Source organism: Aotus nancymaae, unplaced genomic scaffold, assembly GCF_030222135.1.
Source record: "Aotus nancymaae isolate 86718 unplaced genomic scaffold, 86718_ANA_hifiasm-v0.15.2.pri h1tg000108l, whole genome shotgun sequence".
In the NCBI taxonomy this organism is placed as follows: Eukaryota; Metazoa; Chordata; class Mammalia; order Primates; family Aotidae; genus Aotus; species Aotus nancymaae.
The window spans coordinates 30,370,660-30,398,023 of record NW_026988523.1 but is presented as its reverse complement, the minus strand read 5'-3'; the positions used below and the strand labels follow the sequence as shown (position 1 = coordinate 30,398,023).

Sequence of the window (27,364 nt, the reverse complement as noted above, 5' to 3'; positions counted from 1 at the left end):
GCTGGGATTACAGGCATGAGCCACTGGGCCTAGCCAAGGGCTTTTTTTTTTTTTTTTTTCAAGACAGAGTCTCGCACTGTTGCCCGGGCTGGAGTGCAGTGGCGCCATCTCGGCTACCGTAAACTCTGCCTCCTGGGTTCAAGCAAGTCTCCTGTTTCAGCCTCCCAAGTAGCTGAGATTACAGGTGCCTGCCACCACACCCAGCTAATTTTTTTGTATTTTTAGTAGAGATGTGATTTCACTATGTTGGCCAGGCTGGTCTCAAACGCCTGACCTCAGGTAATCCACCTGCCTTGGCCTCCCAAAGTGCTGGGATTACAGGTGTGAGACACCGTGCCCTGCCAAGGGCTCTTTTTGATGGCTTACGGTATCCACTTTGTCCCCAAGACCGTAGGGAGAGGACTAGAGGTGACTGAGCTAGCTAGATTTTAAACGAAACTGAAATGAAAGTTCACTTCCTCATTGTGGGTACCTCATGTGACAAGTTCCAATTTCTTTATAAAGTCAATTGAACTGAAATCTCCTTGCCTTTGAAATCTTAGAAGAGAGCCCACCAAGTTAAGGACCCTTACCATGGGAGCACCTGCCAGTTCTACCACGTATGTACTGTTCTTTTTCTCCCATTTGGTCTTCAAACACTGTTTGTGTTCGTAGCTTGTTCTGCCCACTAGGTTTTAAATCTTTGCTTTCAGGAAGTAAACTAAAAAATCGTGTCACTCAATTTGTCTCTTCTCTATTTTTAAAAAGTTAATGTCTGCTTGAGCATCTAAGCATCTAAGTTGAGGCTGAAACGTGGCTTTCTTTGGAATATAATTTCAAGGTTTACATGTTTAAAATTCCAGATGTTTTCAATGAAAAAGAAAGTAGAATCCAGTTTGAGGGAGCTAGTCACTGAATTTCTGTTGAAGTCTCTTGGAATTAAATATGGAAGTGCCATTTTAAAGAGTAGTTAAGGAGGGAGCAAGGAGAAAAAGATAAAAAATAAAGGGTAGTTAATTGTTTCATTTGAAACAGATGTCTGATCATTGAAAAAAACTTAAAAAGGAAAATTATCTAGCTAAAGATGTGAAAGCAATAGATGAGAGTTGTCTTTTAACTATCTGTAAAGATTGTGGATATTTAAATAGGTCAGTTAAGAAAAGCTCCTGTATTCAAAAATTCAGATGATAAACTGAGTTTTCAGAGGTTTGTCATCTTCTTAAGGATTTTTTTTTTCCAAAAGAGAGAGAGAGATTTTCTTTTATTAGATTTGTTGGCAAATCCTGAGAAGTCCCTGTTTTCTAACCCCCTAGATGTGTTTGGTTTACCAGATGCTGGGAAACTCCTGGAAATCACTTTTTTTTTTTTTTTTTTTTGAGTCAGAGTCTCACTCTGTCACCAGGCTGGAGTGCAGTGGCTCGATCTTGGCTCACCACAACCTCTGCCTCCCAGGTTCGAGCAATTCTCCTGCCTCAGCCTCCCGAGTAGCTAAGACTACAGGCGCATGCCACCACACCCAATTAATTTTTGTATTTTTAGTAGCGACGGGGTTTCACCATGTTGGCCAGGATGGTCTTGATCTCTTGACCTTGTGATCCACCTGCCTCGGCCTCCCAAAGTGCTGGGATTACAGGCGTGAGTCACCGCACCCGGCCAGAAATCACTTTTTAACTGCTACTAAGTATTGGAAATAGTATTTCAGACATAAATTTGCAGTTATTCCCTGTGACTATATCCCAGGAATTTTCCTGTATAATTTTGATTTATAATAGTCTGTCCCTTTGATAGACTTCACATTGTTATTTTCTATTATGAAAAATATGGTCACAACATATGCAGTTAATAGCTACACTTCCTATGTTACCTTTCTTTACACAGAATGAAACAGCTGGTTTGTGTGCTCTTCGTGTGCTCCTCTGCAGTGGCGCAATTGCATAAAGATCCCACCCTGGATCACCACTGGAATCTCTGGAAGAAAACCTATGGCAAACAATATAAAGAAAAGGTAGATTGGATTGGATTGCCACTTGAGTGATGTGCTTTTACAGGAGTACTGTTTTCTACCTCTCAAAATTACGTTCTTACAGGCAGTGTTTTCAGTAAATATTTAGTCTGGGCACGGTGGCTCATGCCTGTAATCCCAGCATTTTGGGAGGCTAGTCAGGGGGCAGATCACCTGAGGTCAGGAGTTCGAGACCAGCCTGGCCAACATGGTGAAACCCTATCTCTACTAAAAATACAAAAATTAGCCAGGCATGGTGTCAGGTGCCAGTAATCCCAGCTATTCGGGAGGCTGAGGCAGAATTGCTTGAACCTGGGAGGCGGAGGTTGCAATGAGTCGAGATCACACCACTGCACTCCAGTCTGGGTGACAGAGTGAGACTCTCTCAAAAATAAATAAATAAATATTATGTACTTGTTTCTTGCCAGATACTGTTCTTGGTACCATACAGCAGGAATCAAAACAAAATTCCTTTTATAGAGCTTATATTATAGTGAGAGAGACAGGAAATAAGAAAATAACTAGATACATAGTTTGTTAGATGGTGATAAGTGTTGTAGATAAAAATAAAGGAAGGCATAGAGAGTGGAAAGGGTCCTGGGTGTTGGCGGTGGCAAGATGGCAAGAATTCTATCTATAAGATACGAGGGTGAGGGAAGGGCTCACGGATAAGGGTTCCATTTGAGCAGAGAATTGATGGAAACCAGGGAGCAAGCAAAATACGTAATGAAGGTCTCAGGCCAAGGGCAAATGAGCACAAGCCCCTGAGGAAGGGCCACATTTGAGACGGGTGAGGATTAAAAAGACCTTATTACCCACATAGTGCGACCAGATATTGTTGCTTGGCTGTCACTTCCAATTTTGTAGTTTTATTTTGATTTCAAAGCATTCTTGCTGATATTAAGACCTTAACCCTATTGCTTTAAGTGACTAAGTCCTGTAACTATATAATATCTCTGTGTGTAAGTTAGCATCATATATTTATTTATTTGACATATTATTTTGTATAAAAATGACAGTAGATTATTTACTTTTTATTTTTATTTATAATTAAATAATAATTGTGTATATTTATAGAGTACAATGTGATGTTATGATACACATATACATTGCAGAATGATGAAATTAGCTAGTTAACATATTCAGCACCTCACATATTTATCCTTTCTTTGTGATGAGACATTTAAAATCTATTCTTTCAGTAATTTTAAAATATAAAATACATTATTATCTGTAGTCACCATGCTATGCAGTAGATTGCTAGAGCTTATTCTTCCTGTCTAAATGAAACTCTGTACTCTGTGACTAACATCTCCCCTTTCCCTGTCTAGCCTTCTCCCAGCCTCTGCTAACTACCATTCTACTCTCTACTTCTATGAGTTCGACTTTTTTAGATTCCACATGTAAGTGGGATTATGCAGTATTTGTCTTTCTGTGCCTGGCTTATTTCATTTAGCATAATGTTCTGTGGACCCATTCATGTTGTTGGAAATGACAGAATTTCTTTCTTTTTTAAGGCTAAATAATATTGCATTATGTATGGAATACAATATGCAGCACACTTTTTTATTGATTCATCTTTTGATGGACACTTTATAAGGTTGATTCCATATCTTGGGTATTGTGAATAATGCTACAGCGAACATGGAAGTGCAGCTATCTCGCTGACGTACTGATTGCGCTTCCTTGGGACATATTCCCAGAAGTGAGATTGCTGGATCATTTGGTAATTATATTTTTACTTTTGTGAGGAACCTCCACGCTGTTTTCCAAAATGGCTATACTAATTTACATTCCCACTAACAGTGTATAAGGGTTCCCTGTTCTCCACATCTTCACCAACCCTTATCTTTCATCCTTTTGATAATAGCCATTCTAACAGATATGAGATGATATCTCATTGTGGTTTTAATTTGCATTTCCCTGATGATTGGTGATACTGAGCATTTATTCATGTATCTATTTGCCATTTGTATGTGTCTTCTTTTAAAAAATGTCTATTCAGGTCTTTTGCCCATTTTTAAACAGGGTTGTTTTCTTGTTATTGGTTACTTTGAGTTCCTTCTCTATTTGGAATATTAGCCCCTTATCAAATGTATAATTTGCAAATATTTTCTCCCAATCTATGAGTTATCCTTTCACTCTGTTAATTGTTTCCTTTATTGTACAAAAGCTTTTTAGTTTGATGGAGTCACATTTGTCTATCTTTGCTCTTGTTGCCTATGCTTTAGGGGTCATATTCAAAAAACCATTACCCAAACCAATGTTGCGGAGTTTTCCCCTATATTTTCTTATAGTAGTTGTATAGTTTCAGGCCTTATATTTATGCTTTAATTCATTTTGAGTTGATTATTGTATATGGAGTGACATAAGGGTTCAGTTTCATTTTACTGCATGTGGATAGCCAGTTTTCCCAATACTATTTATTAAAGAGATTATCCTTTCCCCATTGTGTGTTCTTGGCACCTTTGCTGAAAACCGATTGACCATAAAATTGCAGGTTATTTCTGGGCTCTATATCCTATTCCCTTGGTAAATGCATCTGTTTCTATGCAAGTACTATGATGTTTAAATTACTATAGTTTTGTAATATATTTTGAAATTAGGTACTGTAATGCCTCCAGCTTTGTTCCTCTTGCTAAAGATTGCTTTGACTATTTGAGGACTTTTGTAGTTACATATGAATTTGAGGATTGCTTTTTTCTATTTCTGTGAAGAATAACATTGGAATTTTGATAGGGATTGCACTGAATTTCTAGTTTGCTTTGGGTAGTATGAACATTTTAGCAATATTCATTCTTCCAATCCATGAGCATGGAATATCTTCCCATTTATTTATTTTGTCTTCACTTTCTTTCATCAATGTTCTGTAGTTTTCGGCATACAACCTTTCAACTCCTTGGTTAAATTTACTCCTAAGTATGTTTTAAGTGCTATTGTGAATAGAATTGTTTTCCTAATTTCTTTTGCAAATAGTTGTTAGTGTGTAAAAACACTACTGACTTTCGTACGTTCACTTTGTCCTACTTTACTGCATTCATATATCAGTTCTAATAGTTTTTTGATAGAGTCTTTAAGATTTTCTCTTCTTTCTTTTCTTTTCTCTCTATCTCTCTCTCTCTCTTTTTTTTTTTTTTTTTTGGCCTTTTTGAGATGAAGTCTTGCTCTGTCACCCAGGCTGGAATACAGTGGCGCGATCTCTGCTCACTGCAATCTCTGCCTCCCGGGTTCAAGCAGTTCTCCTGCCTCAGCCTCCTGAGTAGCTGGGATTACAGGCGCGTGCCACCATGCCCAGATGGTTTTTGTATTTTTAGTAGAGACAGGGTTTCACCATGTTGGTCAGGCTGGTCTGAAACTGCCAACCTCATGATCCACCCACCTTGGCCTCCCAAAATGCTGGGATTACAGACGTGAGCCACTGCACGTAGCCTTTTCTTTCTTTCTTTCTTTCTTTTTTTTTCTTTTGAGATGAGATCTTGCTTCGTCACTCAGATTGGAGTGAAGTGGTGTGATCATAGCTCACTGCAGCCTCAAACTCCCTGCTCAAGTGATTCTCTTGCCTCAGCCTTCCAAGTAGCTGGGACTACAGGCACATGCCACCACACATGCTAATTTCTATGTTTGTTTTTTGTAGAGATGGTGTCTTGCCATGTTGTCCAGGCTGTTATTGAACTTCTTGATTCATACAATCCTCCCACCTCAACCTCCCAAAGTACTGCAATTACAGGCATGAGTCACCACACCTGGCCAAGATTTTCTATATGAGCATGTCATCAACAAACAAAGGCAATTTCACTTCTTCCCTTTCTTTTTTATTCTTTTTTTTTTTTTTTTCTTCTTTTCACTTCTTCCCTTTCTTATTTGGAGACCTTGTATTTTTTTTCTTGCCTAGTTGCCCTGGCTAGGATTTTCAGTACTATATTGACTAGAAATGATGAGAGAGTGTGTATCCTTGTTTTTTCTGATCTTAGTGAAACAGCCTTTAAATTTTCACCCAGTTGAACATGGTGTTAGCTGTAGTCTTGTCATATATGGCCTATTTGTGTTGAGGGACATTCCTTCTATACGTAATTTGTTGAGAATGTTTGTCATGAAAGGATACTGAATTCTGTCAAATGCTTTTGCTGCATCTAGGTGAAATGATCATATGGTTTCTTTTGTGGTGATGAATTTCACCCTCACCCACACCCTTTATAACCAGGTTCCTCATTTCAAGGTTGACTGGAGTTAATTGTGCAATTAGCAACACTATCTGGTTAAATGAATGCTATTCCTTTTTTTAATAATTCCAATCCCTCAGGAGGAATGAACATGACTTTTGATTAGCATCCTACCTTAATAGTTGATCACAAAGTGCACTTCTTTTTTTTTTTTCCTTTCTTGTACTTAGATTTGTTTGTCTTTATACCATTGCTTCTCATCTTGTGGTCTGAAAGTATGCCCATCATGCATGCCCATTATGTCCATTACCAGGGTAACAGTAAAACCTTGCTCCAAGGGAGAGAAACCTGCATCCAGACTTGCTACCCAGTGCGTAAAACTAGGGTCTGGGCCTGGCCTCACCCGCTCAATGAAATGAGGCAGAACAGAGTTGTGCTAACTGCTCCCTGGGGTTCTAGCTTATTGGAAACTCTGGCTTCAGCTATTCTAGGAGGCACCATCCACCTTGCCTTCTACATCATTGTTTTCTATGTAAATGAATCTCCTAGAGGAAAAGAAAATTGACAGGCAGTGTGTAAAAATTCACTCTGAATAAAATTAAAATAATAGAACCAAAAATGACTTTTCAAAAGACTATACATAAAGGAATAATATGCACACTAATGAAAAAGAAATTGCAAAATAAATTAGAAATTTTGGAAATAAAAAATATTGTCATTACAATAAAAATCAAAAGGATTCCCAGACTGGAAAGAATTGGATAGAATCAGTCATCTAAAATGTAGTGCTGAGGCATTCACCCAGAATGCAGCACCTAGAAATAAAAAGAAAAATCTATGAAATCACAAGTCAGAGAGGTGAGAGAGAGTCTGAGGCTCCAAAATACTCAGATAGGAGTTTCTGAAGAAGAGAATTAGATGGAATTGTAGAGAAGCAATATATGCGGAGACACTTGTTGAGAATTTTCCATATATGAGAAAAGGTCCTGAGTCATCCAATCAAAAGTACACAGCTGACGGTAAATAAAGAAACCTACACCCAAACACATGTAATGAAGTTATAAAACATCAAAAAGAAAGAAAATCATGACTGGGTGCATGGTTCACGCCTATAATCCCAGCACTTTGGGAGGCCAAGGGGGAAGGATTCTTTAAGGTCGGGAGTTTGAGACCAGCCTGGGCAACGTAGGGAGACCCTGTCTCTCCAAATAATAATAATAATAATAAGCTGGTTGTGGTGGTGTATGCTTGTAGTCCTAGCTACCCAGGCAACTGAGATGGGAGGATAGTTTGAGCCCAGGAGTTTGAGGCCGCAGTGAGCTGTGATCACACCACTGTACTCCAGCCTGGGCAGCAGAACAAGACTCTGTCAAAAAAAAAAAAGAAATACTGAACACAGTGGCTCACACCTATAATCCCAGCATTTTGAGAGGCTGATGGAGGATTGCTTGAGCCCAGGAATTCAAGATGAGCCTGGGCAACATAGGGAGACCCAGTCTCTACCGAAAAAAAAAAAAAACAAAAAAACTGGCTGCAGTGGCACACATCAGTGATCGAAGCTATGGAGGAGGCTGAGGTATGAAGATTGCTGGGTCCCAAGAGGTCAAGGCTGCAGTGAGCAGTAATCACGCTACTTCACTGCACTCCATTCAGCCTGAGTGACAGAGCGAGACTCTGTAAAAAAAAAAACAAAAAAAAAAAACCAATAATAATAAATTTTTAAAAGAAGAAAATGCATTATGTTTATCATAAAATAATATTAATTACCATCAAAGCAATTAAGAGCGAGAATTAAGATTAATATGTGAAGTTAGCAGTTATATTGGATATATTCATTTATTTTCATGCTCTCAGGCAGATCCATATTTGGTAGAATGCTTCAAAAATGCTATTTTCAGCCAGGTTCAGTGGCTCACACCTGTAATCCCAGCACTTTGGGAGGCTGAGGTGGGCGGATCATGAGGTCAAGAGATTGAGACTATCTTGGCCAACATGATAAAACCCCATCTCTACTAAAAATACAAAAATTAGCTGGGCGTGGTGGCACGTGCCTGTAATCCTAGATACTCGGGGGGCTGAGGCAGAAGAATCACTTGAACCCGGGAGGCAGAGATTGCAGTGAACTGAGATTTCGCCACTGGACTCCAGCTTGGGCGACAGATTGAGACTCCATCTCAAAAAAAAAAATGCCATTTTCATCATTGAACACTTACTTGTCAGGGATGCAGTATGACTATGTTCTTCTTCACTATGTTTTAGAATGAAGAAGCAGTACGACGTCTCATCTGGGAAAAGAATCTAAAGTTTGTGATGCTTCACAACCTGGAGCATTCAATGGGAATGCACTCGTATGATCTGGTTATGAACCACCTGGGAGACATGGTAGGTACATTACAAAGAATCCCACTTTCATGTCTGGGTAAGCATCATTTCCTTTCTATCTCCTCAAAAGCAATTTGAAGGTAAACAACAACAACAATAAAGGAATGTGTAGTACCAAGTTGGAAGGCAGAAGAATTTAAGGACATAGGAACGTGTAGCAGAAATTCTTAGTTCTACTTTGACTGCTTTCTTTAACAAATCTCTTCTTTAGAGGAAATTTTAAACTCACAGACTACCATTGTTTTATTTTTTTGTAAATTCTAGAAAGTACTGCCTAAAGACTATCCACAGGCTTTTAGCTTTTATAGTAAGTTGCCATACTTCTTTAAGTCTAGATTGACAATTTAAAATGGTCCATCTGCTTTCTGCTTTCTTTTTTTCTTTTTTCTTTTTTTGAGACGGAATCTTGCTCTATCACCAGGCTGGAGTACAGTGGCGCGATCCCGGCTCACTGCAACCTCTGTTTTCCGGTTTCAAGCAATTCTCCTGCCTCAGCCTCCCGAGTAGCTGGGACTACAGGCACGCACCACCACGCCTCGCTAATTTTTTGTGTTTTTAGTAGAGATGGGGTTTCACCATGTTGGCCAGGATGGCCTCCATCTCTTGACCTTTTGATCCACCCGCTTCAGCCTCCCAAAATGCTGGGATTACTGGTGTGAGTCACCGTGCCCAGCCCCATCTGCTTTCTTAATGGGAGCATGTGGGTATTTAAAATTACAAATAATCTCCTATTGGTTTTCAGATTCTGTTCTGTCCTATAAAACTTTACCACTGTGGCCAAAGTGAACAAGAGAACACCCTAGGTAGACTAAATTCCTTCTTAAATGCAGGAATCTCCTTTGTAATTCCTTGTCACATGGGAAACCAGTTTAGTCCACTGTTTAGACGGCCCTTTTATGAAATTCTGCCTTGCTTTGAAACAAAAATCTGGCTCCCTATAACTTCTAGTTTTTACCATTCTCTTTTTCTCCTTCCCCATGGGGGTGGCTAACTGGGATGCTAGTGGCAAGTGTGAAACTAAACAAACACAGATAATTCACCCCACCAGCTCCTAATGGAACCTATGCTGGTCACAACTATTACTGGTTTTCTTCAGTTTTTTATTCCATGTCAGTTTTAAAATATATTCACAGTTACAGTTATTAGGATATTGGAAAGAAGGATAGGCTGGGTGTGGTGGCTCATGCCTGTAATCCCAGCACTTTGGGAGGCCGAGGCGGGTTGATCACCTGAGGTCGGGAGTTTGAGACCAGCCTGTCCAACATAGAGAAACCCCATCTATCCTAAAAATACAAAATTAGCCAGCCGTGGTGGCGTGCGCCTGTAATCCCAGCTACTCGGGAGGCTGAGGCAGCAGAATTGCTTGAATCCAGGAGGTGGAGGTTGCAATGAGCCAAGATTGCACCATTGTAGTCCAGCCTGGGCAGTAAGAGTGAAACTCTGGTGAAAGAAGGAAGGAAGGAAGGAGAAAGAGAAAGAGAGAAGGAAAGAGGGAAGGAGGGAAGGAAGGAAGAAAAGGAAGGAAGGAGAAAGAGAGAAAGAGAGAAGGAGGGAGGGAGGGAAGGAAGGAAGAAAAGAAGGAAGGAAGGAGGTATACAGTCACAGCCATATACATTTTGGGCATTGATGAGCCGCATATGCCATGGTGTTACTTTAAGATTATAATAGAGCTGAAAAGTACCTCTTGCCTAGCTAGTGATGTTGTAGCCATCCTAACAATGTAGCACAACACACTTGTTTCACAACGCACCAGTAACCCCAGCACTTGTTTGTGGTGATGCTGCTGTAAATAAACCTATTGCTCTGCCAGTGGTATAAAAGTATAGCACATAAAATTATGCACAGTACAAAATGCTTAATAGTAATACATGACTACATTACTGGTTTATGTATTTACTATACTATACTTTCAATTGTTATTTTAGAGCGTAGGCATACTTAAAAAAAGCTAACTGTAAAACAGCCTCAGGCTGGTCCTTCGGGAGGTATCCAGTAGAAAACATTGTTATCAGAGCTGACAGCTCCATGCGTGTTAGTGCCCCTGAAGACCTTCCAGTGGACAAGAGGTGGAGATGGAATACAGTGATACTGATGATCCTGACCTTGTATAGGCCTAGGCTAATGTGTGTGGGTGTGTGCATTTTAGTTTTTAACAAAAAAATTTTAAAGTTTTAAAAAATTAAAAATAGAAAAAAGCTTATAAAAGAAGGCCATAAAGACGAAAATATTTTTGTACAGCTATACAATGTGTTTGTATTTTAAGGTAAGTATTACTATAAAAGACAAAACATTTAAAAAATTAAAAGTTTATTAAGTAAAAAAGTTGCAGTAAACTAAGGTGAATTTATTAGTGAAGAAAGAAAAGAAAATTAACAAATTCAGTGTAGCCTAAGTGTACTGTGTTTATAAAGTCTCCAGTAATGCCCTGGGCCTTCACATTCACTCACCACTCTCTCACTGAGTCACCCAGAGTGACTCCCATCATTTCATGATAAATGCGCTATATAGGGGTACCATTTTTACTTTTTTTTTTTTTTCTTTTGAGATGGAGTTTCACTCTGTTGCCCAGGCTGGAGTGCAGTGATGCAGTCTTGGCTCACTGAAACCTCCACCTCCCAGGCTCAAGCATTTCTCCTGCCTCAGCCTCCCGAGTAGCTGGGATTACAGGCGTACACCACCACGCCTAGCTAATTTTTGTATTTTTATTAGAGACAGGTTTTTACCATGTTGACCAGGCTGGTCTCCAACTCCTGACCTTAGGTGATCTGCCCACCTTGGTCTCCCAAAATGCCAGGATTACAGGGGTGAACCACCGCCCCGGCCCCCATTTTTACTTTTTATACTGTATTTTCACTGTACCTTTTCTATGTTTAGCTATATTTAGATACACAAGTACTTCATATTGTTCTACAAATGCCTACAACCTTCAGTACAGTACCATGCCATGCAGGTTTGTAGTCTAGGAGCAATGGACCCTACCATACTGCCTAGGTATGTAGGAGCTGATACTCTCTAGGTCTGTGTAAGTACACACTATGGTGTTTGCACAGTGACAAAACCTAATGATGCATTTCTCAGAACATATTCCAGTCATTAAACAATGCCTGACTGTATATTTCCTTTGTAGACCAGTGAAGAAGTGATGTCTTTGATGAGTTCCCTGAGAGTTCCCAGCCAGTGGCAGAGAAATATCACATATAAGTCAAACCCTAATCAGATGTTGCCTGATTCTGTGGACTGGAGAGAAAAGGGGTGTGTTACCGAAGTGAAATATCAAGTGAGTATTACCATCCCAAGCCTCTGAACCCTAGGTAGAGCTCTCTTCAAATGCTTAGATTAGCTACAGAATTTGACAGTGAATCTTACAGTCCCATGTTACTTTCTAATTATTTTTGTTATTCTTATCTTCCCAACTAAATTATAAGTTGCTTAAGGGCAAGGATCGCATATTATATTTTATTTATACAGTTGGCCCTCCATATCCACAGGTTCCACATCTGCAGATTCTGCCAACTGTGGATCAAAAATATCCAGAAAAAAATTAAAATAAAAAATAGGCCAGGCATGGTGGCTCATGCCTATAATCCCAGTACTTTGGGAGGCTGAGGCAGGCGGATCACCTGCAGCCAGGAGTTCAACACCAGCTTGGCTAACATAATGAAACACCATCTCTACTAAAAATACAAAAATTAGCTGGGCCTGGTGGCACGTGCCTGTAATCCCAGCTACTTGGGAAGATGACGCAGGAGAATCAATTGAACCTGGGAGGCAGAGGTTGCAGTGAGCTGAGATCTCACCTCTGCACTCCAGCCTGAGCAAGAGTGAGACTACATCTTAAAGAAAGAAAGAAAGAGAAAGAAAGAATATGGGAGGGCTGGGTGTAGTGGCTCACACCTGTAATCCCAGCACTTTTCCAGGCCAAGGGAGGCAGATCACTTGAGGTCAGGAGTTCAAGACCAGCTTGGCCAACATGGTGAAACCCTGTCTCTACTGAAAATACACAAATGAGCTGGGTGTGGTGGCAGGTACCTGTAATCCCAGCTACCTGGGAGGATGAGGCAGGAGACTCACTTGAACCTGGGGCAGAGGTTACACTGAGCTGAGATCTCACGACTGCACTCCAGCCTGGGCAATAGAGTGAGACCCTATCTAAAAAAAAAAAAAAAAGGCATATAGGAGGATATGTAGGTTATATGCAATACTCAGTCATTTATATAAGGGACTTAAACATTCTTGACTTTTGTTATACTCAGGAGTCCTGGAACCAATTCCTTGTTGATACTGAGGGACAACTGGATTCCCTACAGTGGTTTTTTGTTTTTTCTTTTGAGACAGGGTCTCCCTCTGTTGCCCAGGCTGGACTGCAGTGGCGCAATCTAGCTTTACTGCAACTTCTGCGTCTTGGGCTCAAGTGATCCTCCCACTTCAACCTACAGAGTGACTACAGGCACACACCACCACACCCTGCTTTGTGTGTGTGTGTGTGTTTTTAGTAGAGGTGGGTTTTGCTGTGTTGCCCAAGCTGGTCTCAAGCTCCTGAACTCAAGTGATCCTGCCACCTCCGCCTCCCAAAGTGTTGGGATTAGAGGCATGAGCCCCTGCATTCAGGCCCCACAGTGCTTTTCTAAGTGGTCATAGAGCCACCTACTTAGACAAACACTGAACTAAGCAAATAGGTGTTTAAGACAGACGTTTACTGCTCATGTTACCCTTTGACTGCACTGGACTCTCCAACAAGCCAATTGCTTGAGAAGCCATGTTGCGTGAGAGAACCCTGGTGATCAGGAAGTTTCTCTCCCCAGTTTACTTGTGAATTTCAGAGTTGAAGGAGAAGAAACAACCAGAGCTAGAGTGGTCTATAAATTGTGCCACTCAGGTTAATTCATGGCTAGTCTTGAATTGTTAGTATATGAAATATGTGCCTTATAAAATCATTGTTCCTATGTTGTTGTATTTTCCTTAGTTTGCTTGTTTTAAAAATCTGCAAAAATCCTAAATTAGTTAGAGATAAAACACATGTGTCACCACAGAGGTCAGGGTAAGTGAGAGGAATCAGAGCATTCTGAGCAGCTACCCCAGCTTGTGATCAATGAAGAAAGTAAAAATGTGTTAGGAAGTAAATGGTGGTCAGGCACAGTGGCTCATGTCTGTGAGGCAGGAAGATCGCTTGAGCCCAGGAGTTAGAAACCAACCTAGGCAATATAGTGAGGCCCTATCTCTACAAAATTTAAAAATAAAAATTATCCAGGCATGGTGCACACCTGTAGTCCCAGCTACTTGTGGGGCTGACATGGGAGGATTGCTTGAGCCTGGGAGGTTGAGGTTATAGTGAGCCACGATCGCACCACTGCACTTCAGTCTGAGTGGAAATCCTGTCTCAAAACAAAACAAAACAGAAAGAAGGAAAGGTACCGCTAATCTCTTATTCTTTTCCACCTACATATTTTTCTTTCAACTAGTTTTGGATTTCTTACCGGAAGTTCTCTAAAATAACAGCTTTAGAAGACCCAATAAACGACATATTTAGATGTTAACTCTGAGTAAGTTAATGAGCTCCTTTCTTTGGGTGCTTGCATTTTAATGAGCAATTTTGCTTCAACCAAAAGCAATGTCAATTTGCCTTCTTTGGGTGGAGAGCAAGGTGGGAGGAGGGGAGGAGAGAGAAAGAGAACAATTATGATGGGGCTCTGGACATTTTTCCCCCTTTAAAACTAAAGCAGGTTTGCCTTTTTCTGTTTGTTTATGTCTCCTTGTAAAATATTTTTTGATCAAAAAAATTCTGGGGATAATAAGGTTTGAAAAATGCCAACCTAGGATTAAACTTCTTATGTTTCAGTCATCATTTGACAGGAGAAAGGGTATTTTAGGTCAAGGAAATCATCCTAGCTTCTCTCAAATCTCATTACTGTAGGCAACTATCTCCCTTACTTACGGGTGAAAATAGGTATGATTTGGTACATGTTCAGTGAGTATTGTTTCTTAATATATTTGAATATGACCATTATGCTCTGAGCCTGGCCAATTGCAAGTCTCTTTCAAGGTTGGACCTTGCCTAGATAACAATCAAGTGTTTAGTCTTTATTCCCATTGTCAAAGGCAGAAGGAAACTGTAGTGGGGGAGCTGTTTCTAGGAACTAGGGACAGAGCTGATGTGGTTGGGTGTTGTCCAGTTTGTTATAGAAGTCTTTTCAAATGATTTTCTCTGATTTGCGTTTGTGACCTTGTATCTGTTTCAGGGTTCTTGTGGTGCTTGCTGGGCTTTCAGTGCTGTGGGGGCACTGGAAGCACAGCTGAAGCTGAAAACAGGAAAACTGGTGTCTCTCAGTGCCCAGAACCTGGTGGATTGCTCTGAAAAATATGGAAACAAAGGCTGCAATGGTGGCTTCATGACAGAGGCTTTCCAGTACGTTATTGATAACAAAGGCATCGACTCAGAAGCTTCCTATCCCTACAAAGCCACGGTGCGTCACAGGCAAACTTTTTGTGTTGCTACATGACCTTATGTTATCCGTTGACCGATTGCACTGGGCTTGCCACCACACCAATTGCTTGAGAAGCAGTATTATGTGTGAGATAAAACCCTGAAGAGGAATTTTTTTTTTTTTTAGACAGAGTTTCACTCTGTCACCCATGCTGGAGTGCAGTGGCACAATCTTGGCTCACTGCAACCTCTGCTTCTTGGGTTCACGTGATTCTCCTGCCTCAGCCTCCTGAATAGCTGGGACTACAGGCCCCCGACACCATGCCCGGCTACTTTTTTGTATTTTTAGTAGAGACGAGGTTTTACTGTGTTAGCCAGGATGGTCTCCATCTTCCAACCTCGTGATTTGTCCGCCTTGGGACAGATGAATCCCAAAGTGCTGGGATTACAGGCGTGAGCCACCTCGCCCAGCCAGGAATTCTTAACTTCTCAAAAGTTCTCTTTCTGATGAAGTACTCTTCTTAATATATCATTAGTATAAAAAGTAGCATTCATGCTTAAAAACAGATTTTAATGGCCGGGCACAGTGGTTCACACCTGTAATCCCAGCACTTTGGGAGGCCGAGGTGGGTGAATCACCTGAGGTCAAGAATCTGAGACCAGCCTGGCCAACATGGTGAAACCCCAACTCAGCCAAAAATACAAAAATTAGCCGGGTGTGTTGGCGCACATCTGTGGTCCCAGCTATTTGGGAGGCTGAGGCAGGAGAATCACTTGGACTCAGGAGGCGTAGGTGCAGTGAGCCAATATCAGGTCACTGTACTCCAGCCTCAGCAACAGAGCAAGACTCAGTCTCAAAAAAAAAAAAAGACAGATTTTAAGCAAACTATCCTTAAATTATTTCTATGTATTTAAGCTTTTTCTTCTGAAGCCTCCCATGCTCAACCTTATTCTCAGATCATTAACGACTTCATTCTTCCACCTACTGAGAAGCTAAATAATGCTTTCCTCTTCGTCGCAGATTTATTATACATTTTATCAAATGATATTATAAATATTATGATAACAATAACCTAAAGATTATGTCATGTTACAGAAGATTTTTTTAAAGATAAAAATGTTACTCAAAAACCTTCTACCTTAACCACTATTATTTTGGTTTATTTCTTTCAAGTTATTTTCCTGTTAAGCACTTACAAAACGTAGTTGGCCAGGTGTGGTGGCTCACGCCTGTGATCTTAGCACTTTGGAAGGTCGAGCTGGGCGGTTTGCTTGAACTCAAGAGTTTGAGACCAGCCTGTGCAACATAGCGAGACCTCGCCTCTACTAAAAATTTAAAAAATTGGCCAAGCATGGTGGTGTGCACCTTCGTAGCAGTTTCAGCTACTCAAGAAGCTGAGGTGGGAGAATCACTTGAGCCCATGAGATGGAGGCAACAGGCTGCAGTGAGCTATGATTGTGCCACTGCACTCCAGCCTGGACAATGGAGTGAGAGCCTGTCTTAAAAAAATAAGTAATATAAATAACTAAGTACAAAACATAGTTGTATATACAACAAACATGAATTTGTAACTTTCCTTTTCCCACTTGAAATACACTTGTGTTTCCCATATTATGTGGTCTTTATATACCATCATTTTAACTGCAGATCATCTTGCAGGCATCAAAAAGATTTTAAAGCTCTCATCTAGAGTTTATTATCTCTATGTAATAGTTCCCTACAGTCTACCTCAGAGTCTGAGGGGACATTGTCCTGGCAAATTTTGTATGTATGAAGATTTTCACAATTTGAAAAAATAGAATAGTTCTGTATTTCCCCTATTATTGGTGAAACCTGGGATTGTTAGGATTTGGAAGATTTGCAAAGGAAGGAGCCTTAGACACATGAAAAAATTAAGGAAAGAAGACATATTTAAAATCCAGGCTATGGATACTGGTGATTTATAAAGGAGTTGAAGTATACTTCTTTATCTGGTTTATACTTCTTTTTGCAGGATCAGAAATGTCAATATGACTCAAAATACCGTGCTGCCACATGTTCAAAGTACACTGAACTTCCTTATGGCAGAGAAGATGTCCTGAAAGAAGTTGTGGCCAATAAAGGCCCAGTGTGTGTTGGTGTAGATGCAAGTCATCCTTCTTTCTTCCTCTACAGAAGTGGTAAAAAAAATAAATAAATAAAAAACAATAAGAATTTAAAGAAAGAAGGCCGGGTGCAGTGGCTGTAATCCCAAGACTTTGTGAGGCTGAGGCGGTGGATCACCTGAGGTCGGGAGTTCAAGAACAGCCTGACCAACATGGAGAAACCCTGTCTCTGCTAAAAGTACAAAATTAGCTGGGCATGGTGGTACACATGCCTGTAATCCCAGCTACTCAGGAGGCTGAGGCAGGAGAATTGCTTGAACCCGGGAAGCAGAGGTTGCGGTGAGCCAAGATTGCACCATTGCACTCCAGCCTGGGCAACAAGAGTGAAACTCCATCTCAAAAAAGAAAAAAAAAAAAGAATTTAAAGAAAGAAAGAATATTGGCTAAGCATGGTGGTTCATGCCTGTAATTCTAACGCTTTGGAAGCCTAAGGTGGGAGGATTGCTTGAGCAATCTGGGAGTTTGACACCAGCCTGGGCCACATTGGGAGACCCTTATCTCTACAAAAAATAAAAATAAAAATTAGCTGGATATGGTGGCATGCACTTGTAGTCTCACCTACTTGGGAGGCTCAGGTGGGAGGATTGCTTGAACCCAGGAGTTTGAGGTTACAGTGAGGTATGATTATACCACTGTACTCCAACCTGGGCAACAGAGTGAAAACCTGTCTCTAAAAAACAAGGAAGAAAAAAAAGAAAGAAAGAAGGAAGAAAGAGAGAGGGAGGAAGGGAGGGAGGGAGGGAGGGAATTTTAAACCTCATGAACCAACATCTGCTGGCTTCAAACTTTTCTTCTGTAGCTTCCTCACCTCTCTCAGCCTTCTTACAGTAGAAGAGAGTTAGGGTCTTGTTCTGGATTAGGTTTTGGCGTAAGGGCATGCTTGGCAGGTTTACTCTTTTATCTAGACCACTCAAATTTTCTCCATATCAGCAATAAGAGTGTTTCATTTTCTTGTCATTTGTGTGTTCACCAGAGTGGGCATTTTTAATTTCCTTCAAGCAGTTTTCCTTTACATTCACAGCATGGCTGACTGTTTGGTACAAGAGGCCTAGGCTAGGTTCTGCCCTGTCTTGGCTTTCAAAATGCCTTTCTCAATAAGCTTAATTACTTCTAGCTTTTGATTTAAAGTGAAAGATATGCAACTCTTCTTTTTACTTGAACACTTAGGAGCCATCATAGGGTTATTATTTGGCATAATTTCAATATCATTGTGTCTCAAGGAATAGGGAGGCCTGAGGAGAGAGACAGGATTGTAGCCAGTCTGTGAATCAGTCAGAACACACACAACATTTGTGGGTTAAGTCTGCTATCTTATATAGGTGTGGTTTGTAGCTCACCCCCAAAATTATAATATTAACATCAAAGATCATTGATCACAGATGACCATAACAAATATAATAATGATGAGAAAGGTTGAAATATTGTGAGAATTACCAAAATATGGTACAAGGACATAACATGAGCACATGTTTTTGGAAAAATGGTACCAATAGACTTGCTGAATGTAGAATTGCCATAAACCTTCAATTTGTAAAAAATGCAATATCTGGCTGGGTGCAGTGGCTCATGCCTGTAATCCCAGAACTTTGGGTGGCCAAGGCAGAAGGATGACTGGAGCCTAGGAGGCTGAGGTTACAGTCATCTATGATCATACCACTGTATTATAGTCTAGACAATAGAGCAAAACTCTGGTCCTTTAAAAAAAAAAAAAGGTAATATCTATGAAGCACAATAAAGCAAAGCACAATAAAATGAGATATGCCTGTATACAGACAGAATTAGAATAACAGATTGTTTGCAAGTTTAAAAATAGGAAGAAAACAAAAAACAAAAGAAACATAGAAAAAGTGGTGTGCTTATCAAAGAAGATTTCTGGGGGAACTATGATTGGAGTGATGCTAAGCTTAACAAGAATACTGAAAAATATAGCATTGATGGCAAATAATTATGAGCGCTAGTTTACACATGAGTGTGTATGTCCTTAACTTTTTAAATTAACCTTGCTATGTGTCCAAAGAAGGCTAATAAAAAGTAATACCATTTTAAAATGTCCTTTATTATCCTATAGTATTCACTTTTTCCCACCCATATTTGATTCTCAGGTGTCTACTATGACCCAGCCTGTACTCAGAATGTGAATCATGGTGTACTTGTGATTGGCTATGGTGACCTTAATGGGAAAGAATACTGGCTTGTGAAAAACAGGTAATATATTTATACTTTATATTTAATTGGAATTAGGAATTTGAGGGAGTTTCAGCACTTTCTTATGATTTTGATGATGATGATCACAATATTGACAATGATGAACTTTATAGCTTCTTACAAAGTGACATTCTAAATTACTCAGTGCTTCATCTTTTCACTTACTATTCTGCCTTCATCACTTTGTTTTCATGGTTTATTTTCTGTAGCACTTCTCTGATTATTCCTTCTCAGCCTCTCTTATGAACCTATTCCTCTGTTTAGCCCAAAAATGTTGGTATTTTCCCAGGGCTCTATCCTCTGCCCATTCCTCTTCTTATTCTACTTTTTCTAGGTGCCACAATTCCACTCTTAGGACTCTAGCTATAACCTATACATTCCAGTGGCTTTTGAATCTCTAGCTCTAGCTCTGACATCGTCCCAGAACTTCAGACTTACGTGGACACACTCACTTACACATATCTTAGTCTCTCCAAACTCAATACGTCCAAATAATTCAGGACTCTCTCCCCCATATTGTTCCTCCTTCGGAATTTCCTGTATCAGTAAGGAGCCACACAGCATAGTCAGCCGGTAAGATATGATGGATTCATCTGAGATATCCCCAAGTCCAACCAAGCAACCAATTAGTCAAACCATTCTACCTCATCTGTGTCCTTGATCCTGTCCCTTCTCTGTTTCTTCTCTTGCGGCTCTCGTTCAGACATCTCTGGTGTGGACTATTGCTGTGCCCTTCTAACTGGGCTCCTTTATTCCCTCTTTTCTTCCCCTTTACCCTCAAATCCCTCTTTCATACTGCTGCCAAACTGATTTGTCTAAAATATGAATAAGTCTGGGCTTATCACTCTTCTGCTGAGTCTCATTTGGTATAAAATTACTGTTCCCTGACAGAGGACACGTCCTGTAGCTGTGCTCCCTTGCCAGCATTACCTCCTGGCATTTGTTGCCTCCTGCTTTTCACTCTGGTCACATTGTGCTATCCACAATTGCAGTTCCCATACATTCCACTTTACCTGTAATACCTTCCTTCATATCTGGGTTCCCTCTGCCTGGAACATCCTGTCTTCTCTTTTAGTTTACGTCTCCTTTTCTTCAGAAGCAGCTCAGGCATTATCTATTCCAGAAAGGCTTGCCTGAATCCTTGGGCTGAGCAAAATGTCTTTTTTCTATGCTGCCAAAATGTCCTGTGCATGCTGGATCACAGCATTTTTGGTATCATATTTAAATTGCATATTTACCTGTCTGTCACTCCAATGTTCTGTACATGCCTTTGGGGAGATATTACGTCTTGTCTTCATATCCGCAGTGCAGACTGAGTGGGTGGCATCTAAAGGTTTCTCAATACATGTATTGAACTGACATCTATATCACTCATAAACAAAAGGAACATAACTTGAGAGGTAAAAAACAGAGAAAATATGAAGATTGAGTCTTTGGGGCACACCTGGAGTTTCTCTTTGTGTTAGTTTGCTATGACTGCCATAACCCAAAGTGCCATGAACTGAGCAGCTTAAATAACAGAAATTTATGTCTCCCAGTTCTGGAGGCTGGCAGTGTAAGATCAAGGTGTTGGCAAGGTTACTTCCTTCTCACACTGTGAGAAGAAAATGTTCGTGGACACAGGAAGAAAAAACACTATATGATCTCATATGTGAGATCTAAAAAAGTCAAACTTACAGAAACAGACAGTAGAATGATAGTTGTCAGTGACTGGAGGCTGGGGAAATGAGGAGATGTTTATCAAAGAGTGTAAACTTTCAGGTAAAAGATCAACAAGTTCTGGGAATCTGAGGTACAGCATGTGTGGAGATGGATGCGTTATTTCCTTTGATTATGGCAATCATTGCACAATGTGCATATACATCAAATCATCACACTATACACTTTCAGTTTATACAATTTGTGTCAATTAAATATGTTCTTTTAATTTAAAAAATGTGTGTTTGATGGCTGTCCCCTAGCTTCTGAAAGTTTGCTGGTGATCTTTGACTTTCCTCGGTGTTTAAGAACCATCACCCTGACCTCTGCCTTCATTTTCACATGACATTCTCCCTGTATGCATTTTCTGTCTCTATTCATAATTTTACTGTTTTCCCTCTTTTTGAGACAGAATCTCACTCTGTCACTTAGGCTGGAGTGCAGTGGGATGATCAGTGTTCACTGCAGCCTCAAACTCCTGGGCTCAAGCAATCCTCCCACATTAGCCACCAACGTAGCTGGGACTACAGGCATGCACCACCACACCAGGCTAATTTTTTTGTATTTGTAGGTACAGGATTTTGTTGTTTCCCAGGCTGGTCTCAAACTCCTTGGCTCAAGTGATCCTCCTGCTTTGGTCTCCCAAAGCACTGGGATTATAGGTGTGAGCCACCGTGCCTGGCCAGTTTTCCCTTTTCATGAGCATCAGCCATGTTGGTTAGGACCCACCCTAATGACCTTATTTTAATTTAGTTACTTATGTCTACATCAACGCTATCTTTAAATAAGATCACATTCTGAGGTACTGGAGGTTAGGATTCCAACATGAATTTTGGGGGGATACAATGCAACCCATAACATCCCTCAAATCTTCTCAATACTTCTACTGTTACCATTATACCTCAAGCCACCATCCATCTATCTCCTGGTCTATTGCAATAATCTCATAACAGGTAGCTGCTTCCCTCTTGTTTGCTTGCAATCAATCCTCTACACAGTAGCCAAAATTATCTTTTAAAGCATAAAGTAGATTATGTTACCCTCCTACCCCAAACCCTCTAATGGCTTTCCTTCCCACTTACAATAAAACCCATGACCTGTAAAGCTTGACATTATCTGGCCTTAGCTTGCCTCTCCAACCACCTCTCCAACTACTCTCCCCTCTCTCACTCAGCTCCTGGCACACTAACCTTTTTGCTATTTCTCAGACACACCACGCTTATTCCCAGGTCTTTATCTAGGTCTTTGCCTCACTTGCATGTTTGCTTGTGAGGCTAAGTTTTCCCGACCCGACCATTCCACCTAAAATTGAGCCCTGTCTCCTGACACTCTGTATCCTTTATTCTGCTTTATTTTTCTTTATTGTGCATATTGTAGTATATCAAGTATTTGTTTATTGTATGTTTCCCCTCTAAAACCTAGGCCTTAGAAGAGTGGCTGGCACAGCCTAAGAAACCCTGGGCTTCAGCCTGTTACAAAGGAAACTGGCATCAATTTTAGAAGTCTGATAAGTTAGTAGCCTTACAGTATGCAAGGAGAAGGTAGGATGACCAACTTTTCCACTTTGCTAAGGGCTATGTGATGAGGCTTTCTGGGACATAGGACTTTCTTTTTAAAACCAGGACAGTCCCAGGCAAACTGGGACTGGTGGTCACCCTAGAAGAAGGCTATATATATACACACACACACACACACATGTTTTAAAGTAGACAGACTCTTCTTGAGTTCAATCAGATGGACTCATACCTGGATAATAATAAAAATAGCTACCTTCACTTAGTAAGCATTGGCTATGTACCAAATATTGTGCAAGTACTTTAAATACATTTTCTCATTTAATTTTTAAAGTAGTCCTACGAGAGACATTTAGTTAACAAACTTACCCAAATTTGAACAGTTTGAGTGAAAGAGCTATAGAATCAATAAAAATATACAGCTTGGTAAGTACTGAAATTAACATTTGGAACAGACCTTGTATAGTTCTGAAGGCAAGAATTTGTCCTCAGATATTTTATTTAGCTTAAGATTTTTTATCAGTTTCATTGTTTAAGTGAAGTTAGCAGGACTCAGTCAAAAAGAGGTCTGAGGTCTTTTGCAAAATTGGGGGCAGCTGATCTTGATCTGTAAAACTGAGAAAAGTAAGTTGTCCAGATGTTGAATGGGGTCTCGGATTCCTTGGTCTCACTGACTGAATTCATACTGCTAGTAACTAGACCCTCAATTCAATTTTCATACTAGTACTCAGGTCCAAACTCAGTTCATCTAAAATGATTTATTTTATCTATTATTTAAGGCAGTGACCATAGTAAGATGTAAATTACATGACATCCTAGATGTTCTGATCTGAATTTCATTCCCCATATGACTTCACTCACAGAGATTACTACAGGGATAGGCAGTGTATAAAAGTTAGAGTGGGCTTTGGAATAAAATAATCCTAGATTTGAACTCTGGCTTCACAATTTACCATCTATGTGACATTTGGCAAGCCACTTTACCACTCTGCCCTTCTGTTTTTTTCTTTAGTAAAAGAAGATAATACTAACTTCACAGAATGATGATTAAATTAGATAATTTATGTGAATCTGTGTGGCACAGAGTAAGTGCTAAATAAATGGTAGCTATTAATAATAGCCTGGCCAGACTATCGTTATTGCTTTTGTTATCAAACTAGATATTAAAAGAACATTGCTGCAGCCTGGGCAACATAGTGAGACTTCTTCTCTACTAAAAATAAAAAATTAGCTGAGCATGGTAGTATGCACCTGTGGTCCTAGCTACTTGGAAGGCTGAGGCAGGAGGATTGCTCAAGCTCAGGAGGTCGTAGCTGCAGCCCACTCCAGCCTGGGCAACATGGTGGGACTCTGTCAAAACAAAAACAAAAACACTGCAGCCATTGATTTATTAGAGGTGATGATGGAGTTTGAATTTTATTGTAAAGGTATGGAGAGCCATTGAAAATTTCTAAGCAGTAGAGTGGCAACTAAGTGAAAGGAAGCAAAGAAAGGAGCTCATGAAAATGTTTGAGAACAAGTGACCAGAGACAGATGAGAAAATCAGAACATAATAGTGTCTTAAAGCCAAGAGACCAGTGAGGTGGGAGTAGACAACTGTGTTAAATGATACAGAGAGATAAAAATAGGATCTGCAAAATGTCCAATGAGGGCTGATACATAGAATATTTAAGGCCTCTTAAAGCACAGTCCTTTTAAATGGTATCATTTGTCTGCCAGGAATAAACCAGCATTTCTTAGGTTCTCCACTGCATGCGAAAACACAACCTTTGAGTCCCTGAGCCAAAGTTTTAACAGCTTCCCTTTGCCTATGTAATTGAAGTACATGTTCCTCCACCTGCAGTTCTAAGCTGTTCACAGGATGGCCCCAAACCAGCTTTCTGTCCTCCTTTTCCACTATTCTACTAAAGATATCCGGTTTTCCTTTCAACCAAATTTCTTACACTCTAGACACACTAGGCATTTTCTCAATTTCATGCTTTTATTTGTATCCTAGAGCACTTAATGAATTCTGCCTTGTATGATATTTACATATCTACCACTACAAAATCTCAGAATCATAAAGAGCTTCAGAAATCATTCCTCTTACAAGGATTTTGTCAGTTTTTTCATCAGTCTTGGTAAAATAAGAAAAATAAAAATATTTTGGTGACTTTTTCGTAAATCTGAATTTACTCAAAAGACTATCCTTGGGCTGGGCGCGGTGGCTCACGCCTGTAATCCCAGCACTTTTGGGAGGCCGAGGCAGGTGGATCACGAGGTCAAGAGATCGAGACCATCCTGGTCAACATGGTGAAACCTCGTCTCTACTGAAAATACAAAAAATTAGCTGGGCATAGTGGCACATGCCTGTAATCCCAGCTACTCAGGAGGCTGAGGCAGGAGAATTGCCTGAACCCAGGAGGCGGAGGTTGCAGTGAGCCGAGATCGCGCCATTGCACTCCAGCCTGGGTAACAAGAGTGAAACTCTGTCTCAAAAAAAGAAAAAAAAAAAAAAGAGTGAATTAAAAAAATTTTTGAGCTAGGCACGGTGGCTTATGCCTGTAATCCCAACACTCTGGGAGGCCGAGGTGGTGGATCACCTGAAGTTAGGAGTTCAATACCAGCCTGACCAATATGGCAAAACCCCATCTCTACTAAAAATATAAAAATTAGCTGGGTGTGATGGCGCACACCTGTAATCCCAGCTACTCAGGAGGCTGAGGCAGGAGAATTGCGCTAACCCAGGAGACAGAGGTTGCAGTCAGCCAAGATTGTGCCACTGCACTTCAGCCTGGGAAACAGTGAGACTCTGTCTCAAAAAAACATTTTTTTTTTTTTTTTAGAAACAGGGTCTTGCTATATTGCCCAGGCTGGTCTCAAACTCTTGGCCTCAAACAATCCTCCCACTTCAGCTTTTCAAAGCACTTGGATTACAAGTGTGAGCCACCATGCCTGGCTCATTTTTCAATAGCTTTAATTATGAGAAAGTCTTATCTCAGCTCCACTTCTAGATCAAAAAGCTCTTCCAGAGCTGCATTTTTATTGTTTACTTTAGAATTCCCTGCTCTATACCTTTTTCATAGTAGTCACTCAAAAATATTTCTTAATTGACATTCTCTAGAGGAATTTAAGTTTGATAGAAAATCATTACCCATGATACCAGTATCAAAAAATTTAGAGATAAAGTCTTATAAAGGATACTAATACTCTTTCCTTAGAGAAGGCATATTTTTAAAGTAGGAGGATTAAAGAACTGGGATGGCTCTTACTATAGTTTTCCTTAGGTATTAAGTCTATTCATCAATATAGCAAAAGCTTTCCAAACCCGTATTTAAAATTACCTGAAATCCCTAGAGAAATTATGATATTATTTCATTCTAATTTTGTTTTACAGCCTTTCATATGTAATCACTTATAGAGGAAAAACAATGGGATAAAAAGTTGATAATATGAAGAAAAAAGTTGATAATATGATTTGATTATATGCATTTGTAATTTTGTATTATTTCTTTTTCTAAAGCTGGGGCAGAAACTTTGGTGAACAAGGATATATTCGGATGGCAAGAAATAAAGGAAATCATTGTGGGATTGCTAGTTTTCCCTCTTACCCAGAAATCTAGAGGATCTCTTCATTTTATAACAAATCAAGAAATATGAAGCACTTTCTCTTAATTTTTCCTGCTGTATCCAGAAGAAATAATTGTGTCATGATTAATGTATATTTACTGTACTATTTAGAAAATATAGTTTGAGGCTGGGTGTGGTGTTTCATGCCTGTAATCCCAGCACTTTGGGAGGCCAATGCAGGCAGATCAACTTGAGGCCAGGAGTTCAAGATCAGCCTGGCTAACATGGTGAAACCCCCTCTCTACTAAAACTACAAAAAACTAGCTGGGCATGGTGGTGCATGCCTGTAATCCCAGCTACTCGGGAGGTTGAGGCAGGATAATCCTTGAACCCAAGAGGTTGAGGCTGCAGTGAGCTGAGATCATGCCACTGCACTCCAGCTTGGGTGACAGAGTGGAGACTGTCTCAAAAAGAAAAGAAAAGAAAAGAAAATATAGTTCGATTCTTCATTTTTTTAACTTTGCAAATCTCAGGAAAAAGTTTGCTAAGTAAATTAGTAATGTACTATAGATAAAACTGTACAAAAATTGTTCAACCTAAAACAATTTGTCATTTCTCATTGTTTTATTGTATACTGTCTTTTTAAGACCTCTCACAGCTTTTTGTAACTTGATGGCTTAAAAGTACTTAATAAATCTGCCATTTCAAATGTCTATTATTGCCACATATCATTCTTATTCCTAGGCAACTATTAATACTCTATCCTGAAAATATTAATTGTGGTATTCTGGTGATAGGCTATAGCAACTTTGATGGAAGAAAATATTAGGCTAAATAAAAGTAAAATTAAAAAAAAAAAGAAACAAACAAACAAAAAGAAAATATTAGGCTAAAGCCAGGCACGGTGGCTCACACCTGTAATCCCAGCACTTTGGGAGGCTGAGGCAGGTGGATCACGAGGTCAAGAGATCAAGACCATCCTGGTCAACATGGTGAAACCCCGTCTCTACTAAAAATACAAAAAGTTAGCTGGGCATGGTGGCACGTGCCTGTAATCCCAGCTACTCAGGAGGCTTAGGCAGGAGAATTGCCTGAACCCAGGAGGCGGAGGTTGCGGTGAGCCGAGATCGCGCCATTGCGCTCCAGCCTGGGTAACAAGAGCGAAACTCCGTCTCAAAAAAAAAAAAAAAAAAAAAAATATATATATATATATATATATGTATGGCTATAAATGTCCTAAGGGCTCAGATTGTATCTTTGCACATAAAAGATTTTAACATGTTGGGTGTGGTGGCTCACGCCTGTAATG

General features: G+C 40.0%; 1 protein-coding gene across 1 annotated transcript; it reads left to right on the top strand.

The window, feature by feature from the left end:
- Positions 1 to 444: 444 nt before the first annotated feature.
- CTSS (cathepsin S) lies at positions 445 to 26,768 on the top strand. Its single transcript, XM_064370769.1, has 8 exons — positions 445 to 599; positions 1,858 to 1,984; positions 8,401 to 8,523; positions 11,651 to 11,800; positions 14,760 to 14,984; positions 16,939 to 17,104; positions 19,192 to 19,294; positions 26,009 to 26,768. The coding sequence occupies exons 1-8, from the start codon at positions 574 to 576 to the stop codon at positions 26,106 to 26,108; spliced, it is 1,020 nt and encodes a 339-aa protein (XP_064226839.1). The 5' UTR covers positions 445 to 573; the 3' UTR covers positions 26,109 to 26,768.
- The last annotated feature ends 596 nt before the right edge of the window (positions 26,769 to 27,364 follow it).